This window comes from Raphanus sativus, chromosome 5 (assembly GCF_000801105.2).
Source record: "Raphanus sativus cultivar WK10039 chromosome 5, ASM80110v3, whole genome shotgun sequence".
NCBI classification, from domain to species: domain Eukaryota; kingdom Viridiplantae; phylum Streptophyta; class Magnoliopsida; order Brassicales; family Brassicaceae; genus Raphanus; species Raphanus sativus.
In genome coordinates this window covers 35564110-35587718 of record NC_079515.1, presented here as the reverse complement: position 1 = coordinate 35587718, position 23609 = coordinate 35564110, and the positions used below count along the sequence as shown (strand labels likewise).

General features: G+C 35.0%; 3 protein-coding genes across 6 annotated transcripts; 1 reads left to right on the top strand and 2 right to left on the bottom strand.

Moving 5' to 3' along the window:
* Positions 1-1601: 1601 nt before the first annotated feature.
* On the top strand, positions 1602-3391 carry LOC108861889 (protein NDR1). The gene is made up of 2 exons (XM_018635867.2): positions 1602-2239; positions 3177-3391. Exons 1-2 carry the CDS (start codon positions 1723-1725, stop codon positions 3182-3184), a joined length of 525 nt encoding a protein of 174 aa, XP_018491369.1. The 5' UTR covers positions 1602-1722; the 3' UTR covers positions 3185-3391.
* On the bottom strand, positions 3369-8504 carry LOC108861888 (ubiquitin carboxyl-terminal hydrolase 14). Of its 2 annotated transcripts, XM_018635865.2 has the most exons (20): positions 8303-8504; positions 8039-8210; positions 7808-7920; positions 7379-7715; positions 6855-6949; positions 6501-6634; positions 6363-6419; positions 6154-6231; positions 5904-5958; positions 5808-5831; positions 5588-5668; positions 5267-5465; positions 5108-5165; positions 4913-5035; positions 4736-4824; positions 4551-4640; positions 4298-4468; positions 4082-4194; positions 3862-3991; positions 3369-3748 (listed from the first exon to the last, which is right to left on the bottom strand). In XM_018635865.2, the coding sequence occupies exons 1-20, from the start codon at positions 8396-8398 to the stop codon at positions 3570-3572; spliced, it is 2394 nt and encodes a 797-aa protein (XP_018491367.1). In that variant the 5' UTR covers positions 8399-8504; the 3' UTR covers positions 3369-3569. The 2 variants fall into 2 exon arrangements, with proteins under 2 accessions (XP_018491367.1, XP_018491368.1); XM_018635866.2 differs by lacking the exon at positions 5808-5831.
* Positions 8505-9963: 1459 nt separating this feature from the next.
* Positions 9964-12874, bottom strand: LOC108861887 (transcription factor bHLH123). Of its 3 annotated transcripts, XM_057010964.1 has the most exons (8): positions 12493-12873; positions 11872-12393; positions 11733-11826; positions 11532-11645; positions 11116-11181; positions 10835-10900; positions 10674-10724; positions 9964-10438 (listed from the first exon to the last, which is right to left on the bottom strand). In XM_057010964.1, the coding sequence occupies exons 1-8, from the start codon at positions 12726-12728 to the stop codon at positions 10289-10291; spliced, it is 1299 nt and encodes a 432-aa protein (XP_056866944.1). In that variant the 5' UTR covers positions 12729-12873; the 3' UTR covers positions 9964-10288. The 3 variants fall into 3 exon arrangements, with proteins under 3 accessions (XP_056866944.1, XP_018491365.1, XP_018491364.1); XM_018635863.2 differs by having other exon boundaries at positions 11733-12390; positions 12493-12874; XM_018635862.2 differs by having other exon boundaries at positions 11733-12393; positions 12493-12871.
* Between the last annotated feature and the right edge of the window lie 10735 nt (positions 12875-23609).

Here is a 23609-nt window from a genome sequence, read left to right as displayed (position 1 = left end):
AGAATGTGTGTTAAGACAATTGCTAATTTTGGAACAGAGCTTCATATTTGTTTATTAACTAAAAACTGCTTCGATTGTTTTCGGAAATGTAACAAACTCTGTTTTTTCTTTTTTACAGAAGTATTGGATTCTAGTTCCTTTTTAAAGTATTTGGATTCTAGTTCGGTTTAACTTTGACTAAAGCAAATATGAATTTAGGACATTTTCTTATCAAGTATTTATCTAATTTGTTTAAAATATTTACGTTAATTCTTTTTTATAGAAAATTTAAGTTTATATTTGATATTATTATTCTTATTATCCGACAATGTAATATACGAATTTTGGATCGGAATATGATACAGTAATGTCATTAGAACAAACTATTCCAACCAAGTCGCTTGCGGTGACGGACATAGATGTAATATATGTTTTTGTCTATTCCGACCAAGTCGCTTGCGGTGACGAATATGATAAATGTAATATATGTTTTTGTCTATTCCGACCAAGTCGCTTGCGGTGACGGACATAGACCCATACTCTGGACTTTCCATATCAGTTTTATGATTAAAAAGCTTATTAATTAATGGTTTCGATTAGCCTACAAATCTCTCTAAAAAAATTGACAAAGTTCAAATAAAAATTGCAAAATTGACTTTACTTATAGTGGTCATTGGTGGGTGCATACCCTTGATCAAAGTGGAGAGCGGTGGTCTGAATATAGAATTATTAGAAAAAGATAGCATTCACGAGAGGAAAATTTCTAATGATTGGGCGAGCAGTACAAGAAAAACGTGTTGTGTAGTGATTAATTGATGATGCTTGTACCCAATATACAATTTATTTATTTATTTTTGACTAATCTATTAGACCACTATTATGAAACATTTTAACAAAAATCATATTAACATGATATATACTTGTTTTATATAAAAGCCCTAATTTTAAAACATATTTGTTTTATATATTAATCAATACAAGATATATACTTTTAATACAATATATTTGTTTTATATATTAATCGATTCAAGAAATCTAATTTAAATATAATGTATGATAAAACATAAAATTTCGTAAGACATATATAATAATTAAAACTGATGATAAGATATATTATATGAGATTATACCCAAAAACAAAAGTAAGTTGTTTTTATATTTTTATTTTAATATCTTATTGTTTGTTGTATATTTTTTAAGATGCAATTTTAATAATAAATATATAATTTTAGGTCATGTTCTGTCTACAATAAAGTAATATGATATTTTATATCGTTATACGATTTCAAAACTTCTCTTATATTTTGGTTTTGAGAACTCCATAAACCAATCTTATTAATAATTAGCATCTAAAAAGTGTAATAACTTCATCCTTATACTATAAATAGAGTTGCTCTTAGTTCTTACACTTTTTGGTGCTAAATATTAAGTTTATTTAGTAGTTTTTTTTTCTTCTTATTAATATACATATGATTTACAATATTCGGTTTTCTGTTATCGAACATCCCTAGTTGTTTGGTATAATACAAAAATATTTGGAATTTGACAATTTGTTATATAATTCCATTATTTTGATATTTTTACTATTCTTATGGCTAAGAGTTTGCGCGTGTGTGACTGCTAGTTAGTCGTCTCTTTCAGTCAACTTAAAATATTAGCTAAAACCATCCCGACCAGCAGGCCAAAGAATCTAATCTACAAAACATCTTCAAATCCTTAAGACAAAAAAGATCCGAAACTCAAAATGGATCAAGATCGAGACCATGGTGGAAGAAACTGTTGTAGCTGCTGCTTTAGCTTCATCTTCACGGCAGGTCTCACCTCTCTTTTCCTATGGCTAAGCCTTCGTCCCGACAAACCCAAATGCTCCATCGAATACTTTTACCTTCCTGCCCTCAACAAATCCTTAGACTCACATTCACGTCTCAACACCACTCTCAACTTCATGGTTCGTCTCTCTAATCCAAACAAAGACCAAGGTATTTACTACGACGACGTCCACCTCTCTTTCTCCACCAACAGCTCCTCTCTCGTTAACTACACAGTGCCAAGATTCTACCAAGGACACAAGAAGAAGGCCAAGAAGTGGGGTCAGACTGTGTCTTTGAACAACCAGACGGTTTTACGAGCGGTTTTGCCTAATGGGTCGGCATTTTTTAGGATGGATCTGAAGACGCGGGTGAGGTTCAAGATTGTTTTCTGGAAGACTAAGAGGTATGGAGTTGAGGTTGGTGCTGATGTTGAAGTCAATGCAGATGGAGGTAAGGCTCATAAGAAAGGGATTAATATGAAGAAATCTGATTCTTCTACTAGGTTAAGAAGCTGTTTTCTTATTTGTGCTTTGATGAATCTGCTCGTGATTTTTCTGATTCGTTAACTGATTAATGGTTTTGATTTTTATTTGCTTTTCATGAGTTTTGTTGACTCTTTTCATGAGTTTTTTGTGTGTTTTAGTTCCATTTTTCTTCTTTCTTCTTATTCGTAGTTTCTAAATTCGACCAAGTAATCATTGGATAATTTGTTCAATTATTGGGGTTATTTCATCTACGTATTGGTTTATTCTATCAAAAACATTCTATTTAGAAAGTAATTAGTCTTACATAGACATAATTATATGTTCGGGCTTGAAATGAAGGAACAAAGAACACAGGACAAAAGTACATCATAAATTCATAATATAGTAGTGATTCTTTTCTTCTTTTTGACAAATAATAGACACTAACCGTAAAAGTATGAGACGTGAGCTTTATCTCTCTCTCAACAAATAGTATAAAGAGAAAAGATTTGTTTTCATCCTTTTTGTTATCTCCACTTTAGTTTGAAGTGTTTTCTGACATAGATTATAAATTTATATTTTTGTTCTTTTATTTTTACATATTTATTCGACTTTCCTCATGTCTATAGGGAGTTGTCAAATTCCGAAGGATTTTGTGAATATATTATTTATTTGTCTTCTGAATAAAAGGATTTTCTTTGGTTGAAGTCTTAAGATGATTTTCTTTGGTTGAAGTCTTAACATGATTCAGATCTACTAGAATAGGATAATCAATTGAATTGTTTTTGTTTCCAAATCTTACTTGTAATCTACAAGTTGTAGATTATGATGACAAATTATTAAATTTGATTCACTGTGATATTTGGTTGATGGACATCATACTATGTAAAAGCAAAACATTCTTTTGAAAAATGCTTTCTCAGCTTGCTAAATGAAGGAAAATGCGTAGCGAAAAGATAACATGCGACAGGAACTGGTCTTGTGCTGCCATTTTATATTTTATCTTGCACCGGATCGGAACAACCTATCCATACATTTGATTGACTATAGAATTCTTGGAGGTTCTGTTTCTAGTTTTCAGATAGTGATGTTTTGCTTTTAAACAGGTAATCAAATGTAACCAAAATTAGTTTTCCTTTTTCATAATCCACAAGTAAAATTTGGAAACCCAAGTCGTCACCCATGCACAGGACAACTCAATCCAAATCTTAAAACCCTAGATCCTAAAATTCATATTGAAAGAAGAACGGGCTAGTTTCTGTCTTTCCTTTCTTGGCTCGATCCATAGAAGTCAACACTCTCGGGCCTCTCCCATATCAATTGTCCAGACGCTGAAAGAAGTAGAGGTAACCCATGTCTTTAGGAGGATTTGTCGAGATACCTACTTTGCTGTCATTGAAGATAACCCAACGGCCTTCTTTCATTATGTGTGCCACATAGTGACCACAGTGTGTTGATGTTCCCATGTGACTTACTATCCCAAATAACTTGTATCCTGCAGAGTTTTGGAGCTTCCTTATGTTAGCATCATTCTCTTACTTTTGATTCGTTTTTTTTTTTGGAAAATGATTAAAAGTAATAAAAGGAGTTTTCAAGGAAGAAACTAACTTCCTCCTCCGTCTGGTAATTCACTTTGAGCTGGTGTTTGTGCTGAATTACTTGAGGAAACGTCCATGTCCGAGATAGAAGCATTAGGGTTGTTGAATATCCAATCTGTAGCTTTCTCGATATCTCCTCCCTGATCATAATAGCATTGTCAGTACTAGTAGTGATGAAGAAAAATAGAGCCCAACCAAACTGCAATTAGTTAAGCGTTAAGAAGATTTACCGAGGCTTTGAGTGCCTTTCGAGCAACCTCTTCAGCAAATCCAAAGGAGATTAAGGTATCAACGCTTGATTGATCAACGTCAGATGTCTGATGGGAGATTGGTGCGTCGATATCTATTATACATAACCATATTTAAAAACTGGACTCGAACAGTATATAAGTTTTAAGAAGATTGTCAAGTATCAACTGCAGAATCGTTGAAATAATTTCAATTACCTGGATCATCCATGTGAGAAAGCAACCAGGTCATCGCATCTTCCACCCCAGTATTAGAAGTATTTATGGCGGCTTTCTGGCAGTGAAGCTGGCTGAATCCCATTGAGACAAGCTGTGCAACTATCTCTTCATTTGCCACAGGCTGTGCTGATTCCATCGCTTCTTCTCGAACTGTATACAGAGTCAAGTTAAACAATTTTCAGGCGAATTAGATGAAGCACCGTTATTGCAAATCAATATAACAACTACATACCATCGTCTGGCAACAGTTCCTCTCCAGGCTGAAGCCCTTTGCTGCGCATGTGGCTGATATCAATTACATCTGGAACATCAATGTACACATCTGTCTCCGCCAAATCAAGAAGAAGAAGAAATGAGCATTTTTATATAAAATGCAAGAGAGGGAATATTAAAAGGATTGGAGTTTCAGAAAGAGACCAAGTTTCTTTGGCACCCAGCCTGCCTCCATAACAAACTTCCGCATGTGCAACACCAAATAATCTGGGAAAGATGTCAAACTAGTTGTCCTGCAAAGAATTTAACCCTTAAGATATTAGTGCATATTCATTCTAGTCTGAGTTGTGGTAGGATTCACTCAGGAAAGAAACACCATACTTGATAGCTGTTGTCTTCCCTTTCAGAGCAGTGCTATAGTAATCACGAATCTGCTCAGGTGATGAAAACATAGCTAGACAAGCTTCTAAAGGAACTCGTGGGCGTACAATTTCATCAGTTGACCTGCTCAGGATAAATATATTAGATATTGCAGAGAAACTATGAAACATATTAAACTTGAATAAACTAACTCACATATTATTTTCTTCCGATCCTTGGTCTGATTTCTGGTTGTTAAAGGCTTCTAGTTCATCTTGATATCCAAACATTTATAGCGAAACAAAACACCACAGAATTAAGAAACATGCCAAATGATAAAATGAAGCGGAACAGAGAAGGAAGAACAAGATATACCTTTATTAGTTGCCTCCTGCAATGGAATGTTCAACGAAAGAATACAGTCATCCCTCTTATTATATGAGACCTTTCCAGACGAACAAAGGATCTTTTCTTCTACTCCAAATTTGAAGCTCCTCGTGGGGTCTAAATCCGGTCTCATGTTGTTGCCACGCTCAACTTTGTCTAGCAAATGGAGGAAAAAGTCAAGAGCATCCTACAAGACAGAATGGTGCTAGTTAGTGTAAAATCTTAATTAATCTAGTAAATATATGTCTAGAAGGAGTCACTTAGAATAATCTACAAAATACTGAGCATTTCAAAAGATTTGGTTTTCACCTGCTGTCTCATAGAAGAGAATTCTGCATGTCCTGCAGCAACTACCGATTTGAACATGCGAGGAGGTATTCCTTCTTGTCTCTGTCGTCGATTAAAAACAAATAAACATGTAAACAATCAAGATAATGTAAGACAATGTATACCATCTTCGCATATGTATGTTTATTCAGATGTCAATATGGAGAAAAAATTAGAAACATGTCGAATAAGAGAATCTTACAACATCTCCAGTTGCAACATTCTTCTGCAATCATAAGAATGGGAAAATCAATGTACAGGTATATGCATTCAATGTTTTCTCTTGAAACAGCCATACCTCTGCTACAGGAATAGAGTACTTCCCAGATAATAACCCATGTCCAAGCTTTGTTCTGCCACCAACAGCAAAGTTTAAGAAATTATAATGCAAAAACCGCCATGCAATTGTCCCTCATGGAAATCAGTTTTCTTAACAAAAAAAAAATGAGGATGTATCATGCAGATACAAAGCATGTAACAAATATAATGTTGAAACCTTTTTATCTTTACAATGTCAAAAGTTCAACGGCATGGTAACAGAAACTCACAATTGCATATTGATGTCCAAAGTTGGATCAGCCGGAGCCATCTCAAACGCCAACTTTAAGCTCTGATGTGAAAAGTATCTGCAACAATTTCAGAACCAGAACTTATCCCAGCGGACTCCAGAGCAAAAGATTTGTTTTGTTTTTCCTTATACAAGTAAGAAGGAAACATGCGCAATGGCATCTACTTGCAAATATTTACTTATATTTACCTTGAAATAAACGAATGGGTCGAGAAAAGAATCTGCATCGTAGCTGCCAGGTAGCAACTAGCAAAAGAAAAAAAAAAGCGCCATAAGGCATCGAAAAGGAAATGACATCCCTCATAAGTTTTTAATTACAACGAGTACCTGTTCCCAAGATTGACAAGTCCGGTATATCCAGGTCCAAAAACCGGTACCAATTCTTTTCCACTCTCTTGTATACGGTTCCAATCAAAATTCGTATTTTGATCAAGTTCTCTTTCGGCAGTTGTCATTTCTGTCTGTAGATATTGATATTAACAACCCAAAAAAGTTAAAGATTATTCAGATGAAAGGTGTTTTATCAAATGGCATATGTTTGAACAAAGAAGATGTTCAAAACCAAGCACTACAAGAATACCAGAGCTTGAGCCTCTAATAAAATGCAGAATACGAAACTCATTACTTAGACGAACAACAATATAAAGTATCAGACAAAACGCACTCTTCCCCCTTACTAACCTTCTGCATCGAGGAGAAGTCGATTCCAAAATGGGCCAGATGCTGAGCCAGGTGCGGGTCCAAAACACTGTCATCTTCCGGATAGGAATAAACATCTGCCAAAATATTTATAACAGTAAATGCTGAAGATATTAAAACCCTCCAAAGAACATTAAAATCCACATTTATAACAGACGAAAAAGTGATGCAGGACGTCTCCCTTATCCAGCGGAAAAAAACTATCAACTGTCATTTTCTATTAACAAGAATCAAGTCCAGTGACTAATCTGGTTCCTATTGATAGGAAATTTACAACTTCAAATCTGAAAGTTCCAGCACACATTACTCCAAAAGGTAATCACCCTCACGCTTACACTGCCTTGAAGGCAGAGATCAGCATTCTTAACATACATTTAATAAGGCTGAAGAGTACCTAAACTAATTTTTAAACAAACCTATGACTAATCCCCGTATATCAAAAGTCCTCACATTTCTCATAGATTAAAATAAAGACACATTGCCAACAAAATCGACTATAACTGTACCTGCTGCTTCCAAGTTAGCTGTGATAGTTCCAAGCTTTACAGCAAGAGGGTAGGCAGTCTCCTTGTAGTGCTCAACCGCATGGTTGTTTCCACCAGTCCCATCCCAGTTTTTCCTTCCACAGAGAATCATCCCGTCGGTAAGATTAAGCCAGAGATTCTCCGTCTTATCACACTTGGCACATTTCCAACCAGAGGGAGGAATGAGAACGCCGCTCTTTAACTGCTGCAGCGCCAATGCATGCTCGCTAACTTTCTTTTCCTCAGCTGTCCAAGCTGCAACTTGCTCTCTCTTCTCAGCACCAACCGCACTCAACACAGTATCAACCGCAATCCTCACCTACCAATAACAAAAACACACAAAAATAAAGAAAAATAAAGAAAAATAAACACGTGCTTGCTGTAAAACCCTTATCTGATAACAAAAGCTACCTTCTCTGGTAGCTCAACAGAAGGGAATGGAAGTGAAACAAAATCGGGGAGTATGACTATGCTATAAGACTCTTCATACTCAGGCTCATTGTTGTCAAATCCGCCGTCAACTCCTGCATATTCAAATATATGAAAAATTACCTCAGCAATTGTTAAAAGCAGTTTTTTATTAAAATTCTTTATAAATTTGTCTAAAATGCCCCCCGGGAAAACAAGCAATGTGATGGATACCTATAGCGAGTAGGGTTGGCTTCTTCAAAGGGCGATCCTCGGGAACAGATTTGGGAGACTCCTTAATATGCAAATAAACAGGGTTTCGCGTCTTCTCGTAGTTCCAAGCAACGTACTCTTTCCCAAACGCGAGGAAACTGTTCATATCTACGAACAATCCTCCTTCCGATCTCTGATAATCATCAGTTTACCAAAACTGAATCAAAAAGTCCTCGCCAATTGCAAAAAAAAGGTGAGGTGAGGGAGTATCGAGAGAGGTTTTACCGGAGTGTCGAAGGAGAGGCAACACTCGTGCTTGTAGATGCGATGAGTGGGCTCGGGGATCTGAACCCTAGACATGTTTGATCGGAGGAGCTCCATTTGGGGTTTCTCTTTTTTTCGAAGCAGACTCGGCGGAGAGAGCGAAATGAGTTTTGGTTTGTGTTTGTGAGATAATCGCACTTCTTCTTGTTAACAGAGGTTTGGGATCAAACGTCGTCGTTATAGTGTGGTAGATTCCTTTCCTCTTGATTCTTGCCTCAACTTTTGGGTTTCATATCGAGAGAATCTCGATAATTACAAAAATGTCTTTTGTTGGATAAGTTACCAAATTGAGGAAAAATTATTGGATAGGATTGGCCCAATAGAGTTTGTAGTACCCAATAGCGACTTTGTATTTACCCAACCCTTTTTATTATAAGATTCTATAAACAAAACAAAAATGTTGAAAGAGGATTATGTAACAAGAAAAACCTCAAAAAAGTAAAAAAAAAAGAGATAGAAAATAAATGTAAAGCCCAATGCTTGTCCAAAAATTGGTCCAACAACACATGCATGAACAAGGGCTAATTCCATGGATATACTATTGTTAAATGGTAAAATCACGATAACTTGAAATAAGTCAGCTTTCTTATCATTTTATCTTTATGGATAAAACATATACTAAGATCAAAATGAATGAAATTGATATTTCACTGCTCTAATCCCATTTCACTGCTTCTAGTCCCATTTCACTATCCCTCACCGTGTTCATTCAAATTTCTAGTTTTAATAAAGTATAGAGAAAGAGGTCTAAACCCACTAGAGTAGTTGAAAAATAGCAGAACCTAGTTTTTCCCATCCAATTTCTATCCATGTATAAACCAATTATCGTTAAAACTATTGTACGCCTTACACTATAGTTATCATGAAAACAGAGACGGTAGGGAGAGAGATATTTTGGGCATGAAAATGCTTTTATTTTTCTTTGCAAATGTTAATGTATAAAAAACCTTTTGAGAAAAATAAAAAAACATGTGGCCCATCATCTTACTTCCACTAACATTATTCCAAAGTTATAAAAACTTATCTGTCCGAAGAATTTTTTCTCTTTTGTTTTTTGTTAAAAGGGTTGAAGAATTTTTTATCTCTTGTCCAATCAAAATATGCATATCAACACATTACTCTCTGTTATCCGTTGAATCTAACTATTCATTTTCGAAAAATAGAACAGCTAAAAAAGGTAGAAGCAAAAGCTCCTTTTTGACATATTTATTGCAGGGTTTTTAGGGTGAAATTCTTAGCGTAATATAAAAACCGTCTATTTGTCTTTTTTCCCCTCTGAATCAATGAAGATTACTTGAATCATATTCCCTCCATTTCTGAATAAGAGTCATTTTGACATTTTCCACACATATTAAAAAAATGACAAAAATATATATAAGTTGTTATTAATTACACATCTCTGATCAATAGTATTTAAAATAAAATAAAATTATTTATAAAATCAATGCAATTTGTAATTAATTATTTATAGTTTACATTAAAATTGTAAAGTAGTTTTTTTGTATAATAACAATAATCTTAGAGTGACATGTATTATGACACGAGTAAGTAGATTCTACATTCTTTTTAACAACTAATTTGTAGTCAGTCTATCTTCTATTAACTACAATAAAAGAAGACTCATCCAGATTTGTTTTGAGTTGATTCTTTTAATCGAAAAAAATACATGTCAGATCTCTTTTTTTTTTTGTAAAAGAACATGTCAAATCTCTTAGCTCTTACTTTATATATCCTCTGTATATAACCATAGTTCTTCAATTACACATTATTTTAAAAACTAGTTATAAATCTAAAAATATATAAATGGACAAACACGTTTCAGTTGTTCATTAATCTTCTCACTTCGACTAAAATGGGGTGATTTTCTTATCAGCAAATCAACGTATATGTAGGTTAAATTATACGTCAACCGAAATCTAAACATAACTTTTTCATCTGTATACCAATCTATCTAAAAGTCCCACCAAACGTAGGAGTCCAGAAATCTACTGTAGTGTCGTGCGTCACTGGAAATATGCTTGAAACTGGCACTAAGCATAAACCTCGACTTCTAAGATCTGGTTCTTCTGAAACTTCTAGCTCTTTGTGATGATCACTCTGCATCATTAAAAACAAAAGACAAATATAAGTTTCATTTAAACTTTTTATTTAATTGCGAAGCGTCTCGCTACATTGTTTCTTGGAATAATGTTTGTCAAATCTTGAAGATGAAGCAACCATTAAATATATACATTAATTAAGAACACGAATGAGAGCCGTACATTAATTCAATTGTATATAATGACAGTAATGATGTAATAATGTACATACAATGATAAGCAAAAAAAACTACCTGTTGATGCTGTAAAGATGATCCACTCTTCATATATGGGTTGCTCAGAGCCTGAATTATAATTATTTGCAGGTTTTTACATCAGTAGAAATAAAACAACTAACTAATAATGTAGCAAAAAAAAAAGTTATGTACTATAAATAAGGGATGGGCTAACTTACTGAAACTTGTTGGTGCAAGAACTTAATGTATTCAATGGCTTCAGAGAGCACTGAGGCTGCATCAGTCTGACACAAAACCACATGAGATTCAGTAAAACAAAATCTAGCAACTCTATTTGATTTATCCCCAAAAGATAAGTATATTGAATAGACTTTACATATTACATATATCAAAAAGACATACTATAATATGATAAGTAATAATGACAGTATAGACAAATATACTAATACACACTCATCATCTTTCTGAAAGCTAAAGCAAAAAATTGCAGACAGAGTACCTTTCCGAAAGGTGAAACCAATTGTTGCAGCGCAGCGATTCTGTCGCCCATTTTCTCTTTCCTAGCCTAATTCAGCAAAACAAATATTCATAAGAAAATTAAGGAGAGAAACTTAAGAATTATGCAAAAAATTGGGGAAGAATGTTTGTTAATTTTCTTAATTTTTAAAAAAATACAACTTAGCAAGCCTCTGCTTGTTTCTATCAAAAGGTGTGGATTTGGGTTGTCTAAACTCAAAATTTAGATAGAAATGGTAATTAAAACCTAATCTCTCATACAAGAGATTCGTCTTTTTATTAGCAAACCATTGAAAGCCTTTATTTAAATTCATTATAAAATATTGATGTGCAGAAAGATGTCTTTATAACATCCCTAAAAAGAAGCTTTTATTATTTTATGTAAAAGCAAAAATATACTTTGGAAGCTGGTGACGGCGACGGTGCTTCACTCTTGGCCCTCTTAGCCGCCGGCTGACCTCCTCCATCTCTCTTTGCTTCATTGCTCCTCGAATTAGGAACCTTCGTTATATTCTACAACAACAACAAAAAAAAATACATATAAAACATCCGTATATATAAACAAACTCGTGACATATATTTAGAAAATTACATATATACCTTTTGTTCATCAAAACTCGTCGGCGCGTGAATCTGCGGCGGCTGTAACGCCGGAAAAAAGTTCGGCGACGCGTCATGATGAGTAGGACCCACGTTTCCAGCCGTCGCCGCAGGGTTCCAAAACGTTGCGTTGTTAGAGAATCGCAAAGGACTGTGTGGTTTCGGCGGAGAAGATCTTGAAAACCAAGTCGAAGGTAACGCCGTCGCCATATGATCGTAGTTTCCGGTCGATGAACCGAACTGAGAGTAGCCAAGATTTGGCTGATGATGATTCCTGGACGGTTGTTGGTCGGAAGAGCCAGGCAAATTGAAACCAGCTCCTTGATGAAACATAGCTGAAGAGGAACTAGGAGTTGTTGATGTTCCGTACAAAGTGTTGGACGAGTTGTCAACGCCGAAGCCTTGACATGTCACTGTGCTACTGTCTGTACTCGAGCTTCCGTGAGGGCTGAACTGATGTTCCAAGAAAAAACCGCGGTTGCTGGACGTCATATTTAGCTGCGGTTTGAAATCGCTATTATTGGTATGTGTATCTCGCCACAAAGCTTGGTGGTGGGAGGAATCAGATTCTTGAACAGCGTTTGCGTTTGAGGTGGCATCTAAATTGAGATTCTCTTGAAGCATCACTCCAAAGCTTGTCTCCGCTTTACTATCTCCTCTTCTTTTGTTCCCCGCAAAGAAAAAGAAATAAACAATCTCTATAAGCTTCGTAAATATTATGATTGAAACAAACACAAAAGAAGCAAGTTGAAAGACTCACAAGAGAGATTGGTTCCATTGATCAATAGGTGATTGTGAAGAAAGCCCTAAACCAATCATCTGTAGATGATGATCATGAGTAGCTAATGAATGATGATCATGATGATGAAGCTTATCATGGAAAACATTAGAACCGCCAGATTCAATTGAGCTTGCTTTCATGGAAGAAGATGTTGAGGCAGAAGAAGATATTTTCCACCAGCTTCCTGAGTTGATGAAATCATGATGATCTCCCATGATTTTTTTTGGAATCACTAAGCGTGTAATATATATATGTTGGTGAGATCGATGATGGATCTTTGATTTGTTGTGTCTTCTCAGATTGTGCTTCACATGAAATGATGATGATGATCCACACGATAGAGATACTTATAGCTATAAATATACATGTCAATTTATAATGGATATTTTTTATTTTGCCTGGTATAGGGTTTTCGTTAACTATTTGTGAAAACACCGGTTGACATTTTTCAGGTGGCTCTCGCTGACTCTTTCGCATACGTCATACCCAACTTCTGCTTTTCCGAAATTTATTTATATTTGTTCCTTGGTATTATTACACTTCAAAGATTACTAGCTAGTATTCATTTATCTTTGGGTAAAGTTTCCTTTAACTATTGTAGAAAGTACATTCAGGAAGAACAATGAAAAATCAAAGCCTCTTATGAAAACGCACCGTTTTATTATTCAGAGCAATCGAATTTACTACCTGAAACACATGGAGAACATATTGTTAGCACTTTCACAAACGACTGTAACGAAATTGTATCGGCATCGTGAGGATCCGTAACAAAAGTCTCTACACGCATCATCTTCATGATGAACATTTGTTAATTAGTTAGCATTATGGATCAAGACACTCTTCCTACACCACCCATGAGATTTCAGAAAAGTTTTATCCACTAATCTGCAATAAAATCAGACCATCTAGTACAAAAGCTTTACACCATATGTTTATCACCAGACCAAAAGCTATTTACATTTACTTCCAATTCACTTACTGATAATTATATATGAAACAAAAACCAAATATCATTTCCTTTAGTATAAATCTATTGACGTTATAACATTATGTTTTAAAATAAATATCTTTTCAGATTCTCGATATAATTGTGGTATGCATATTTTATTTAAGTTCATTTAAAATATATTATCAATAGCAAAATATGAGGAATGGGTATTATAAGTTATAACAAGTAGTCAGCTATACTCATTCTAAGAAGATCTATAGGATTTAGGCCTGGAACCTTAATTAGCTATATACGAAAAGGATATAACCTAGAAAAATATACTTTATACCATGTCCTGAGATATTAGCAACTGCTAGTTTCAAGTCTAAGAAGAAATTAGAGGATGACCCAAACTTTTTTCCGGTTAACAAAAAAAAAGAATACGTATTGACTTTCTTAGTATATATAAAAGCCATGAAAGCAAAAAAAAAAGAGTAAAAAAATAAAAAGCCATGAAAGCGGAAGAAAGAGTTTGAAATGGTATTTGACTTATTTTAAGCAGGGCGTCACGGTCACAATCAGAGTCACAGACCACTTTGAGATATTTTTAATTCAAAGCCTCTGAGTATTTGCCCCTTTGGCTATATGAGATCTTCACCGTTATATGTTTCCGGTCACATTAGGTCAACGAGTGGGCTCCACGTGGCGTGCGCGCGTGCTTTAGCATGTAGACCCCACTTGTTACGTCTCAGAGTCAGAGCCCGAATGTGACACTTCTTTTCTTCTACTTTTTGTTTTTTTAAAATATATAATTAGGCATATTTTCTCAATGTTTTTTTTTTGAAAAAAATATTTTCTCAATGTTAATTAATAAACAAAGTTTATATTAATATTTTAATCCGATTTTAAGATTTATTTCACAGGTCATCTCTCTAATCATTTCTTTTGCCTAACGTTGGTCTCTATTCGTTTAACGAGACCGACAAAGTGTAAAGTCACGTAAATATTGAATCCTGCATAATTAAATTATGTATCAGTTCACTACAAGAAAACATGAGAAAAACGACTACGGCTTCGAATGGGCAACGTAGATAAAAAAATGCAGATCAAATAGAAATGCAGATCAAGCAGAACAAATGCAGATCATGTAGATCAAGCAGAACAAATGCAGATCAAACTATTTTAATAAAATAGTGAGTGTTCAGATCTTCGGGTCGGATTCGGAGCGGTTTTTCGGGTCACATAATAACAAAGATTGTTATATAAAAATATATTTTAACTAAATCATATAATAAAATAGAGCAAAAAAATATACATGTTTTTAAGTTAGGTATGATATACATGTTTTTAAGTTAGGTATGAATCAGTTTTTATCGGATCAGGTCTATTCGGATCGGTTCTTTTCGGATAAGGGTCTATTCAAGTCTGTTTTTTCCGGTTCGGTTTCGGATCAGTTTTTTGAGTTGGTTCCGGATCGGGTTTTCGCGTCCATGTTAAAATTCTCAGACCTAATTAAATACTATCATTTTAATAAGTATAGTAAATTTTAAAATTATATAAAAATTCATCACAGCTACAAAAATTATAAAGAGTATTCTTGTTTTGTTCTTTTTTTTTGTATTTTTATTTGATTTTTGGTTCTTTCTTACCATTTAATTCAACTATAGAACTAATATTGTCAATTTTATATAAGTTATTGTATCAACAAAATCTTTATTTATATTTTCAAAATATAAAATACATAAATGCATATGCAAGAACAAAAAATACGTTTGATATTTCATTGATATTAAGTAACTATAAAATTACATGCAGTTAAATTATGAATTTTAAAATATGAAAGGATATGCATAAATTGATTTAATTAATTTATATGAAAATTTTTATTACTTTTTTGAATAAATAATACATGATTTTTATTGATCATATATTTTAAAAGGATACAAAATATTAGAATATAGCAGTTTATAAGACAAATATTAGTTATTAAAATTATATTACTTATACAAAGTATACCTGTGTCATAATATATTTCAAAAGAATAAGTGAAGATTAACTAAGTACTAGTGAATATAATATCTAACTTATTTTTAATCAAAGAAATAAAATATTATATTATTTATAGTTGATAGATTAAAAAACTACAAAAATTGTTTATTGGTCACCTGCATCATCACGAGCTCCCTCCTTCCCCCATTTGCTTGCAGTCCAAAATATCAACATAACAATAATCTGCATGCAGAACATTATTAATTTATTAATTATTTTTTATTCTGCATTTAATTCATGAATGGAGATAAATTGCAGTTTGTCCTGTATTATAATTTCTACTGCATTTCTCCAGCTTTTCTCCTGTCCAACATTCAAAGCCTACAGTTAACGACTACAAATGTGTGGTCGTAAATTAACGTCTACTTTACATCTCAATTACGACCAATTTACAATTGGTCGTAACTTGGTAGTTATTTTACGACTAATTCTATTAGTCGTAAAGAGGAAGGTAATTAACAACCAATTTACGACTAGTATTAAACATAGTCGTAAATTAGTAGTAAATATGCGACTAAGTTACATCGAAATTATACCATCTATTTAACAACCAATTTACGAGAAACATAGTTGCAAATTAGTCATAAATATACTAGTTTATGTGAAAGGTGAAACAAATTTCTATGGAATCATACAAGAGATTATCGAAGTGGAGTTTTCCGGTCTAGTGAAGATAAAATGCGTTCTCTTCAAATGTGACTGGTTTGACCCCACCGTCAATGTAAGAGTTCGGTATAGCAAGTTAATTTGGAGTTGTTGATATAAATGCTACGCGGAGGTACAACAAATTTAAACCATATATATTGGCATCTCAAGCATACCAAGTTTGTTTTATTTCATACATGAGGATTAGACAATCTAGAATACCTTGGTTAGCTGCTATAAAAGTTACACCTCGAGACCGAGTATTATGTGATGAAAACCGCATAACCTGGGATATGAAGATCTTCAAGAGGATGCAACGGACAAAGCCAACGAAGATGAATTTGAATAAAATGATGACTCGGATGATCATGATTCCGATGACGAGTAATCGTTGATTATGTCACAACGTTTGTGTTTTATTAATCTATTGTTAAACTCATTTTATTGCATAATATCACAAATATTATATAACTTATGATGTTTTCTTAATTATGAACTTAATAAAAAATTGGTTTAAAATACATGTATTTTAAAAAAATAGTTTAATCTTTGTAGTTTGGGGTTTAGAATTGTATAGAACTTATGATGTTTGGGGTTTAGGGTTTAGGGTTTTGATTTAGGGTATAAACACAACTCGAAGCTAGTTAGTCGTAATATTACTACTCATTTACGACCAATATATAAGGGAGAAGTTGGTTGGTCGTAATTTACTACTACCTTACGACCAACATGGAAGGGAGTAGTTATTTGGTTGTAAATAAGAAAAATGTTTAGTCCCTTATTAATCTATTTTTAAACTTATTGTACAAATATTATATACCTTATGATGTTTGCTTAATTATGAGATTAATTAAAAAAAAATTAAAACACACGTATTTTCAAAAAATAGTTTAATCTTTGTAGTTTGGGGTTTAGAATTGTATAAAACTTAATTTTTTTAAAAAAAATCTTGATTTTTTAATCTTTGTACTTTGGGGTTAGAAGTGTTATAACTTATGATGTTTGGGATTTGATGTTTAGGGGTTGGGTTTGGGGTTTCAATTTTAAGGTATAAACACAACTCGAAGCTAGTTAGTCGTAATATTACTACTCATTTACGACCACTATATAAGGGAGAAGTTGGTTGGTCGTAATTTACTACTACCATACGACCAATATGGAAGGGAGTAGTTATTTGGTTGTAAATATAGAAAATATTTAGTCCCTTATTAATCTATTTTTAAACTCATTGTACAAATATTATATAACTTATGATGTTTGCTTAATTATGAACTTAATTAAAAAATTGGTTTAAAACACACGTATTTTTAAAAAATAGTTTAATATTTGTAGTTTGAGGTTTATAATTGTATAGAACTTAATCTTTTTTGAAAAATCATTAATTTTTTTAATCTTTGTACTTTGAGATTGTAAGTGTTATAACTTATGATGTTTGAGGTTTGGGGTTTAGGGGTTGGGTTTGGGGTTTCGATTTTAGGGTATAAAGAGCAGTTGTCCCTAATTGGTCGTAAGAGACTTGGTCCCACATTAGTCGTAATTTAACTACTCTTTTACGACCATTAGTCCCGGTTTGGTCGTAAACATAAAAAAAAATTGGATCTTAATTGGTCGTAATTGGTGTTGGTCTCTCATTGGTCGTAACTTTACAACCCAATTACGACCAATAGTCTCCCATTGGTCGTAACTGTACAACCCAATTAAGACCAATAGTCTCTCATTGGTCGTAAATTTACAACCTATTTACGACCAACACTAAAATTCTATAAATACACGACCTTGCCGAATCCATTTCGTTGCTCACTCCCTTCTCTCTAACAACTTCTTTGCTTCTCTCTAGGGACGTTTTTTATAAGTTTTTAGTTTTAGGTGGTTAGTTAGGTGATTAGATTAAGTTTGGAATTAGTTTAGGATGAAATTAATGAAGTATGGAAGTAGATTATGATGAAAATAGAAATAGGTGTAGATTATTTTTATTCAATAAATTTTAATTAATTGTTTATAATCATTCGTGTTTAAAAAAAAAATCAGATTGACCTTATGCTAGAGTCTAACCCAAACGTAAACCCATCTCTTTCCTCTATGTGACACACTCTACGTCCAACTTTTAACTCCAACCCCACTTCCGAAGAGCAGGCAGATTTATAGCGACGTACGGATCAGCGTGGTTCCGAGATCTTCAATGAAATCAACCTCAATGCTTAGTTTTTTTTTGTATTTTAAATATTTTAATATTATGGATATTATTATTATTATGTTTATGAATATTATTATCATGTTTATGGATGCTTATATATTTCTTTTTTGAATTTATCAAATTTTAAAAATTAATTTAAATTTAAATATTTAGTTTTAATTAAAATATAAAATTCGTAAATAAATAAATCAGACGTAAGTTGGTCTCAAAATTACGACCAAAGAACTTCGGCCTTCGATGTAAATTAGTAGTTAACTGACGACTACTCTACTTCTACAGTCGATGTTCATCAGTCGTAAATTTACGACCACATTACAACTACACTTTACTTCATCTTTACGACTACACGTATTACTACTAATGTACAACTAAGGCATTTACGACTAACTTACGACCAAGTGAGTTACGTCTGAGTTACGACTAAATCGTGTAGTCGTAACATTACGACCAACTTGCCTCTAATAATGATTTACGACCAGCTGATAACGACTAATCTGATTTGGAAGTTAGTTGGTCGTAATGCTCCTTTTACGACTACATTACTATCAATTCTGTAGTCGTTAATCACCTGTTTTCTTGTAGTGGTTATTTAGATTATAGTGAAACAGTGTCAAGATTGTCACCATATATGTTTCACATACTTTCTTTTACAGCCGCTAAAAACTACAAGTAAGTTTGCAATTTGCATGACCCTATTCTTTTCTGATAACATGCATTCTTTAAAAGAAAAAGCAATTCAATTACTTTTTTTTCATTTACACTAGATCAGTTCTTGACACTGGTCCAGCTACCTGGTTTGTCCATAGAGGTATTCGAATAAATGTTTGCAACACAAGAACAACAACTATACACAGCACCAGTTACCTTATTATATACTCTCTTTTTTTCCTTTGCTGAAGTGTTAAATTCTCATTCTTCTAAGATAGCACTATACTGAAACTAACTTACTCGCTAATATTGAAGTACTCCATATTAATTATTACAATATGATTGCTGTTGGAGAAGAATAGAGCTCCACGGTTGTATTCCATTTAGCTGGTGATTTATTGGCTTAAAGGAAGAAGATAACCACAATTTTACCCTTAGGAGAAGAAATGTTCGAGTGGCATTTCACCCGATCAGGCTTTATTCGTCCTATTTTGACATCTAAGATCTTAGGGCAAACTATTTTTCATAAATAATTTCCCTGGTGAACAATGTTGAGATAATTCCTTAAACCAATTGACCGGTTTATATCTCGTTTGACTAATTTAACCTAGCACACTTTTTGTTGTTGTTTGAGGTTGTTAAAGACACAAGAGATTTTTTGACCCAGTTCCCTTTCGGTACATCTGGGGAGAGGACGGCACTCTCAACGATTCACTAGTATCAAGTGTTTACAAGAGCTTTCTTTACACAACAACCTTTGTGTCTCTCTATTCACCTAGAGACAACACAACAATGAGCTAAAGACTTAAGCTCACTGAACCTGTGTGTATAAGAGATGAAAAATCCACTCTCCTTGGAGAAGAAACAGCCTGAGACTCTTGACCGGATCTCCCTTGCCTTCTCCTTGTAGATACTCCTTCAATCTCTTCTCTTTGCTCTTGCTTCTTGCCTCTCTCCTTTGCTAATCTCTCCTTTAGACAAATGAGTGTTAGAGTGGCAAGAAATTAGGTTTAGGGACTATATAGGTGTCTCCCTAAACCTAATCACTAATGGGCTTTCGACCATAATAAGGCCCAGCTAATCATGACCAAATTGCTCACAATCAGCTTCTCAAGTCTTGTGCCCAATTCTCAAGTCTTGTGCTTTATTCTCAAGTCTTGTGCTTTATTCTCAAGTCTTGTGTAGATCATAATTCAACAATCTCCACCTTGAGCTTTTGGTCACTTGTACTTGTGAAATCTGTAACTGAAATACCATCTCTATGTCGATTTACCTCAACGTAAGATGAACCTGAGACTTCCGTCATAGTCTCAAACTAGTGAATCATTCCTGCAACCCTTCCAGCTCCACCACCAGAAATAAGCAGTCCTGTCACCTTTACCGGCAACCCACAGCACTAACAGATCAATCCTTGAACTCAACATGTACCGCCATCAGTAATAATGGAACACGCCGCCTAACACACTGCTAGGAAGACTTTCGACACAACCTCTTGTTCAACTTATTGAAAACTGTCCTTGACTTCCTTTTCAGAATTGACCATCTGAACCCTTTGTCGATTTCCCAGATTTGACCATCTGAACTTCTTGCTTCTGCGAGGTGATAACCGACAAACCATCTCGCGCTTCCGCTGTCTCAACTCAGTTGGTGACATTGAGTGTCACCAGGCACCTCTCAAAGCTGTTGCCTGGTAAACTCTTTGTCAACATATCCGCAGGATTTAGAGAAGTATGAATCTTCTGCACCTTAGCTGAACCATCCTCCACCTTGTCCCTGATGAAATGCACTTTATTCTCAAAGTGCTTGGTCCTGTCATGATGAACTGGATTCTTTGCCAAACAGATTGCACTCTGCGAGTCACAATTCAACTTGAAACTCTCTGACTTAAACCCCAATTCACTGCAGAAAATCTTCAACCAAATTCCCTCTCTAGCTGCCTCTGTGAGTGCCATGTACTCTGCCTCAGTAGTTGAAAGAGCCACAACATGCTGAAGAGTAGACCTCCAACTCACAGTATTACCACCAACCTTGAAGACATAACCCGATATTGACCTTCTCCTGTCAAGATCTGCAGAGTAATCTGAATCACAAAACCCTTCAATCTCAAACTTGTCTGACTTCTTGAAGTTTAGACACACATCTGAAGCTCCCTTAAGATATCTCAAAATCCACTTAACCGCAGACCAATGACATCTTCCTGGATTTGCCATGAATCTACTGACCAAACCGACCGCATACGCTAAATCTGGACGAGTACCAATCATGCCATACATCAGACTTCCCACTGCACTTGCATATGGAACTGAACTCATCAACCGTGTCTCCTCAACCAACTCCTCAGGAGTCAAACTCTTAAGCTTGAACTGTGCATTAGATGGAGTTACAACAGCCCTGCAATCCTCCATGTTAAAAGTTCTCAACACCTGCTTAAGATACCTTTCCTGTGATAGCTTCAGAGTACCCTTCTTTCTATCCCTGATGATATCAATCCCGAGGATTCTAGATGCTGGCCCTAGATCCTTCATCTCAAACTTTTTCTTCAAACTTGCTTTCAGCGCTTTGATCTTCTCCATATCCTTTGCTGCTATAAGCATGTCATCAACATATAGTAAGAGATATACCATATCATCAATACTTGATCCCTTAGTGTAAACACATGGATCCTTCCTGCACCTCCGGAACTTTTGAGACTTCATAAAATCATCAAACTTTTTGTTCCACTGCCTAGGTGACTGCTTTAAACCATAGAGAGATTTCTTCAGAAGACAAACCTTGTCTTCATCTCCTTTCTCTATGAAACCTTCCGGCTGCTCCATGTAGATGACTTCATCAAGTGTACCGTGTAAGAAAGCAGTCTTGACATCCAGTTGCTCCAACTCCAGATCGAAGTTCACCACAATTGATAACATGATTCGAATAGAAGCATGCTTGACTACCGGAGCAAATATCTCATTGTAATCCACTCCCTCAACTTGTGTATACCCTTTAGCAACAAGTCTCGACTTATACCTGCGATCTTCCACTCCTGGAATACCTTCTTTAATCTTGTGAATCCATTTACACCCGATTATCCTCTGGTTTTCTGGCCTTGGGACGAGATCATAAGTATCATTCTCATCTAGAGATTGCTTCTCCTCTCCCATAGACTTGTACCACTTATCTCAGTCTCTACTTTTCCTAGCTTCTGCTAGTGACTTTGGTTCATCTATCTCCAAGCTTTCTGCTGTTGCCAAAGCATAAGCTACAAAATCAGATCCCTCAAACCTCGATGGTGGTCTGATGACTCTCCTTTCTCTGTCTCTTGCCAACAGATAATCATCAAAAGACTCCACGTGGCTCTGATTTTCCTCCTCTTCTTCCTCAGATTCCTCTTCCTCTTCTGATTCAGTTTCTGATTGTGAACTTCCCGAAGTATCTCCACCTTGACCAGTAGAATCCCCACTTCCTGAAGCCTCTCCACCTTGACCGGTAGACTCTTGAACTGAACCAGTTGTAGTCGGTCCTTGGATCAGATCAGTGCTAAAAGTGACTTTCTTCTTCTTCTTAGATTTAGTCGCTTCCTTCTGATCTTGATCTTTATACAGCTTCTCCTCATCAAAGACTACATTCCTGCTGATAGTACTCCTTTCCTCATCTTGTAACCACACCCTGTAACCTTTAGTACCCTGTGGATAACCCATGAAGAATCCTTTAACAGCTCTTGGACTTAGCTTGTCCTCTGTTCTGTGTACATAAGCAACACAACCAAACCGCCTGAGATGACTGTAATCAACCTTTGATCCTGACCACACTTCCTCTGGAATCTGAAACCTCAAAGATGCACTAGGAGACCTGTTTATCAGATAAACCGCAGTCGACGCTGCCTCAGCCCAGAACTTCTTCTCTAACCCGGTTTCTGCCAACATACACCTGATCTTATCCGCTATTGTCCTGTTCATCCTCTCAGCCACTCCATTTTGCTGTGGAGTATAAACGCAAGTCCTGTGCCGTTTAATCCCTGAGTCTTGACAAAGCTTATCCATCAGATTGTTGCAGAACTCCAATCCATTATCTGTCCTTAGACACTTGATCTTCTTCTTTGTTTGATTTTCCACAAGTGCCTTCCACTCTGAAAAATTCTCAAACACCTCATCTTTACTCCTTAAGAATCTGATCCAGACCTTCCTTGAGTAATCATCGATGAATGTAAGAAAGTATCTACATCCCGACAGAGTTGGTTCATTTGAAACTGAACCCCATAGATCACTGTGAATGTATTCAAGAATACCTTTAGTAGTGTGTTTCCCCTCTGGAAAGCTTTGCTTGTGGGACTTTCCAAGTACACACTCCTCACAGAAATCTAATGTGTGGACCTCCTTTGAGTCTAGATAACCTCCTTTGACCAGAAGATTCATGTTCTTCAGACTCATGTGTCCTAACCTTGAGTGCCATCTGTTCGTCAAGTTCACTTCAGCTCTGACTACAGACGCTTCTCCCTTTACCACTGATCCTTGCAGATAATACAGTCCATCTTGATATTTCCCAGAAATCACCTTTTGACCATTCTTGTAGAAAGTAACCATGAAGTCTTCCCCTTCATACTTGCAACCGCTCTTTTCTAACTGGCCATAAGAGATGAGATTCCTGCTCATG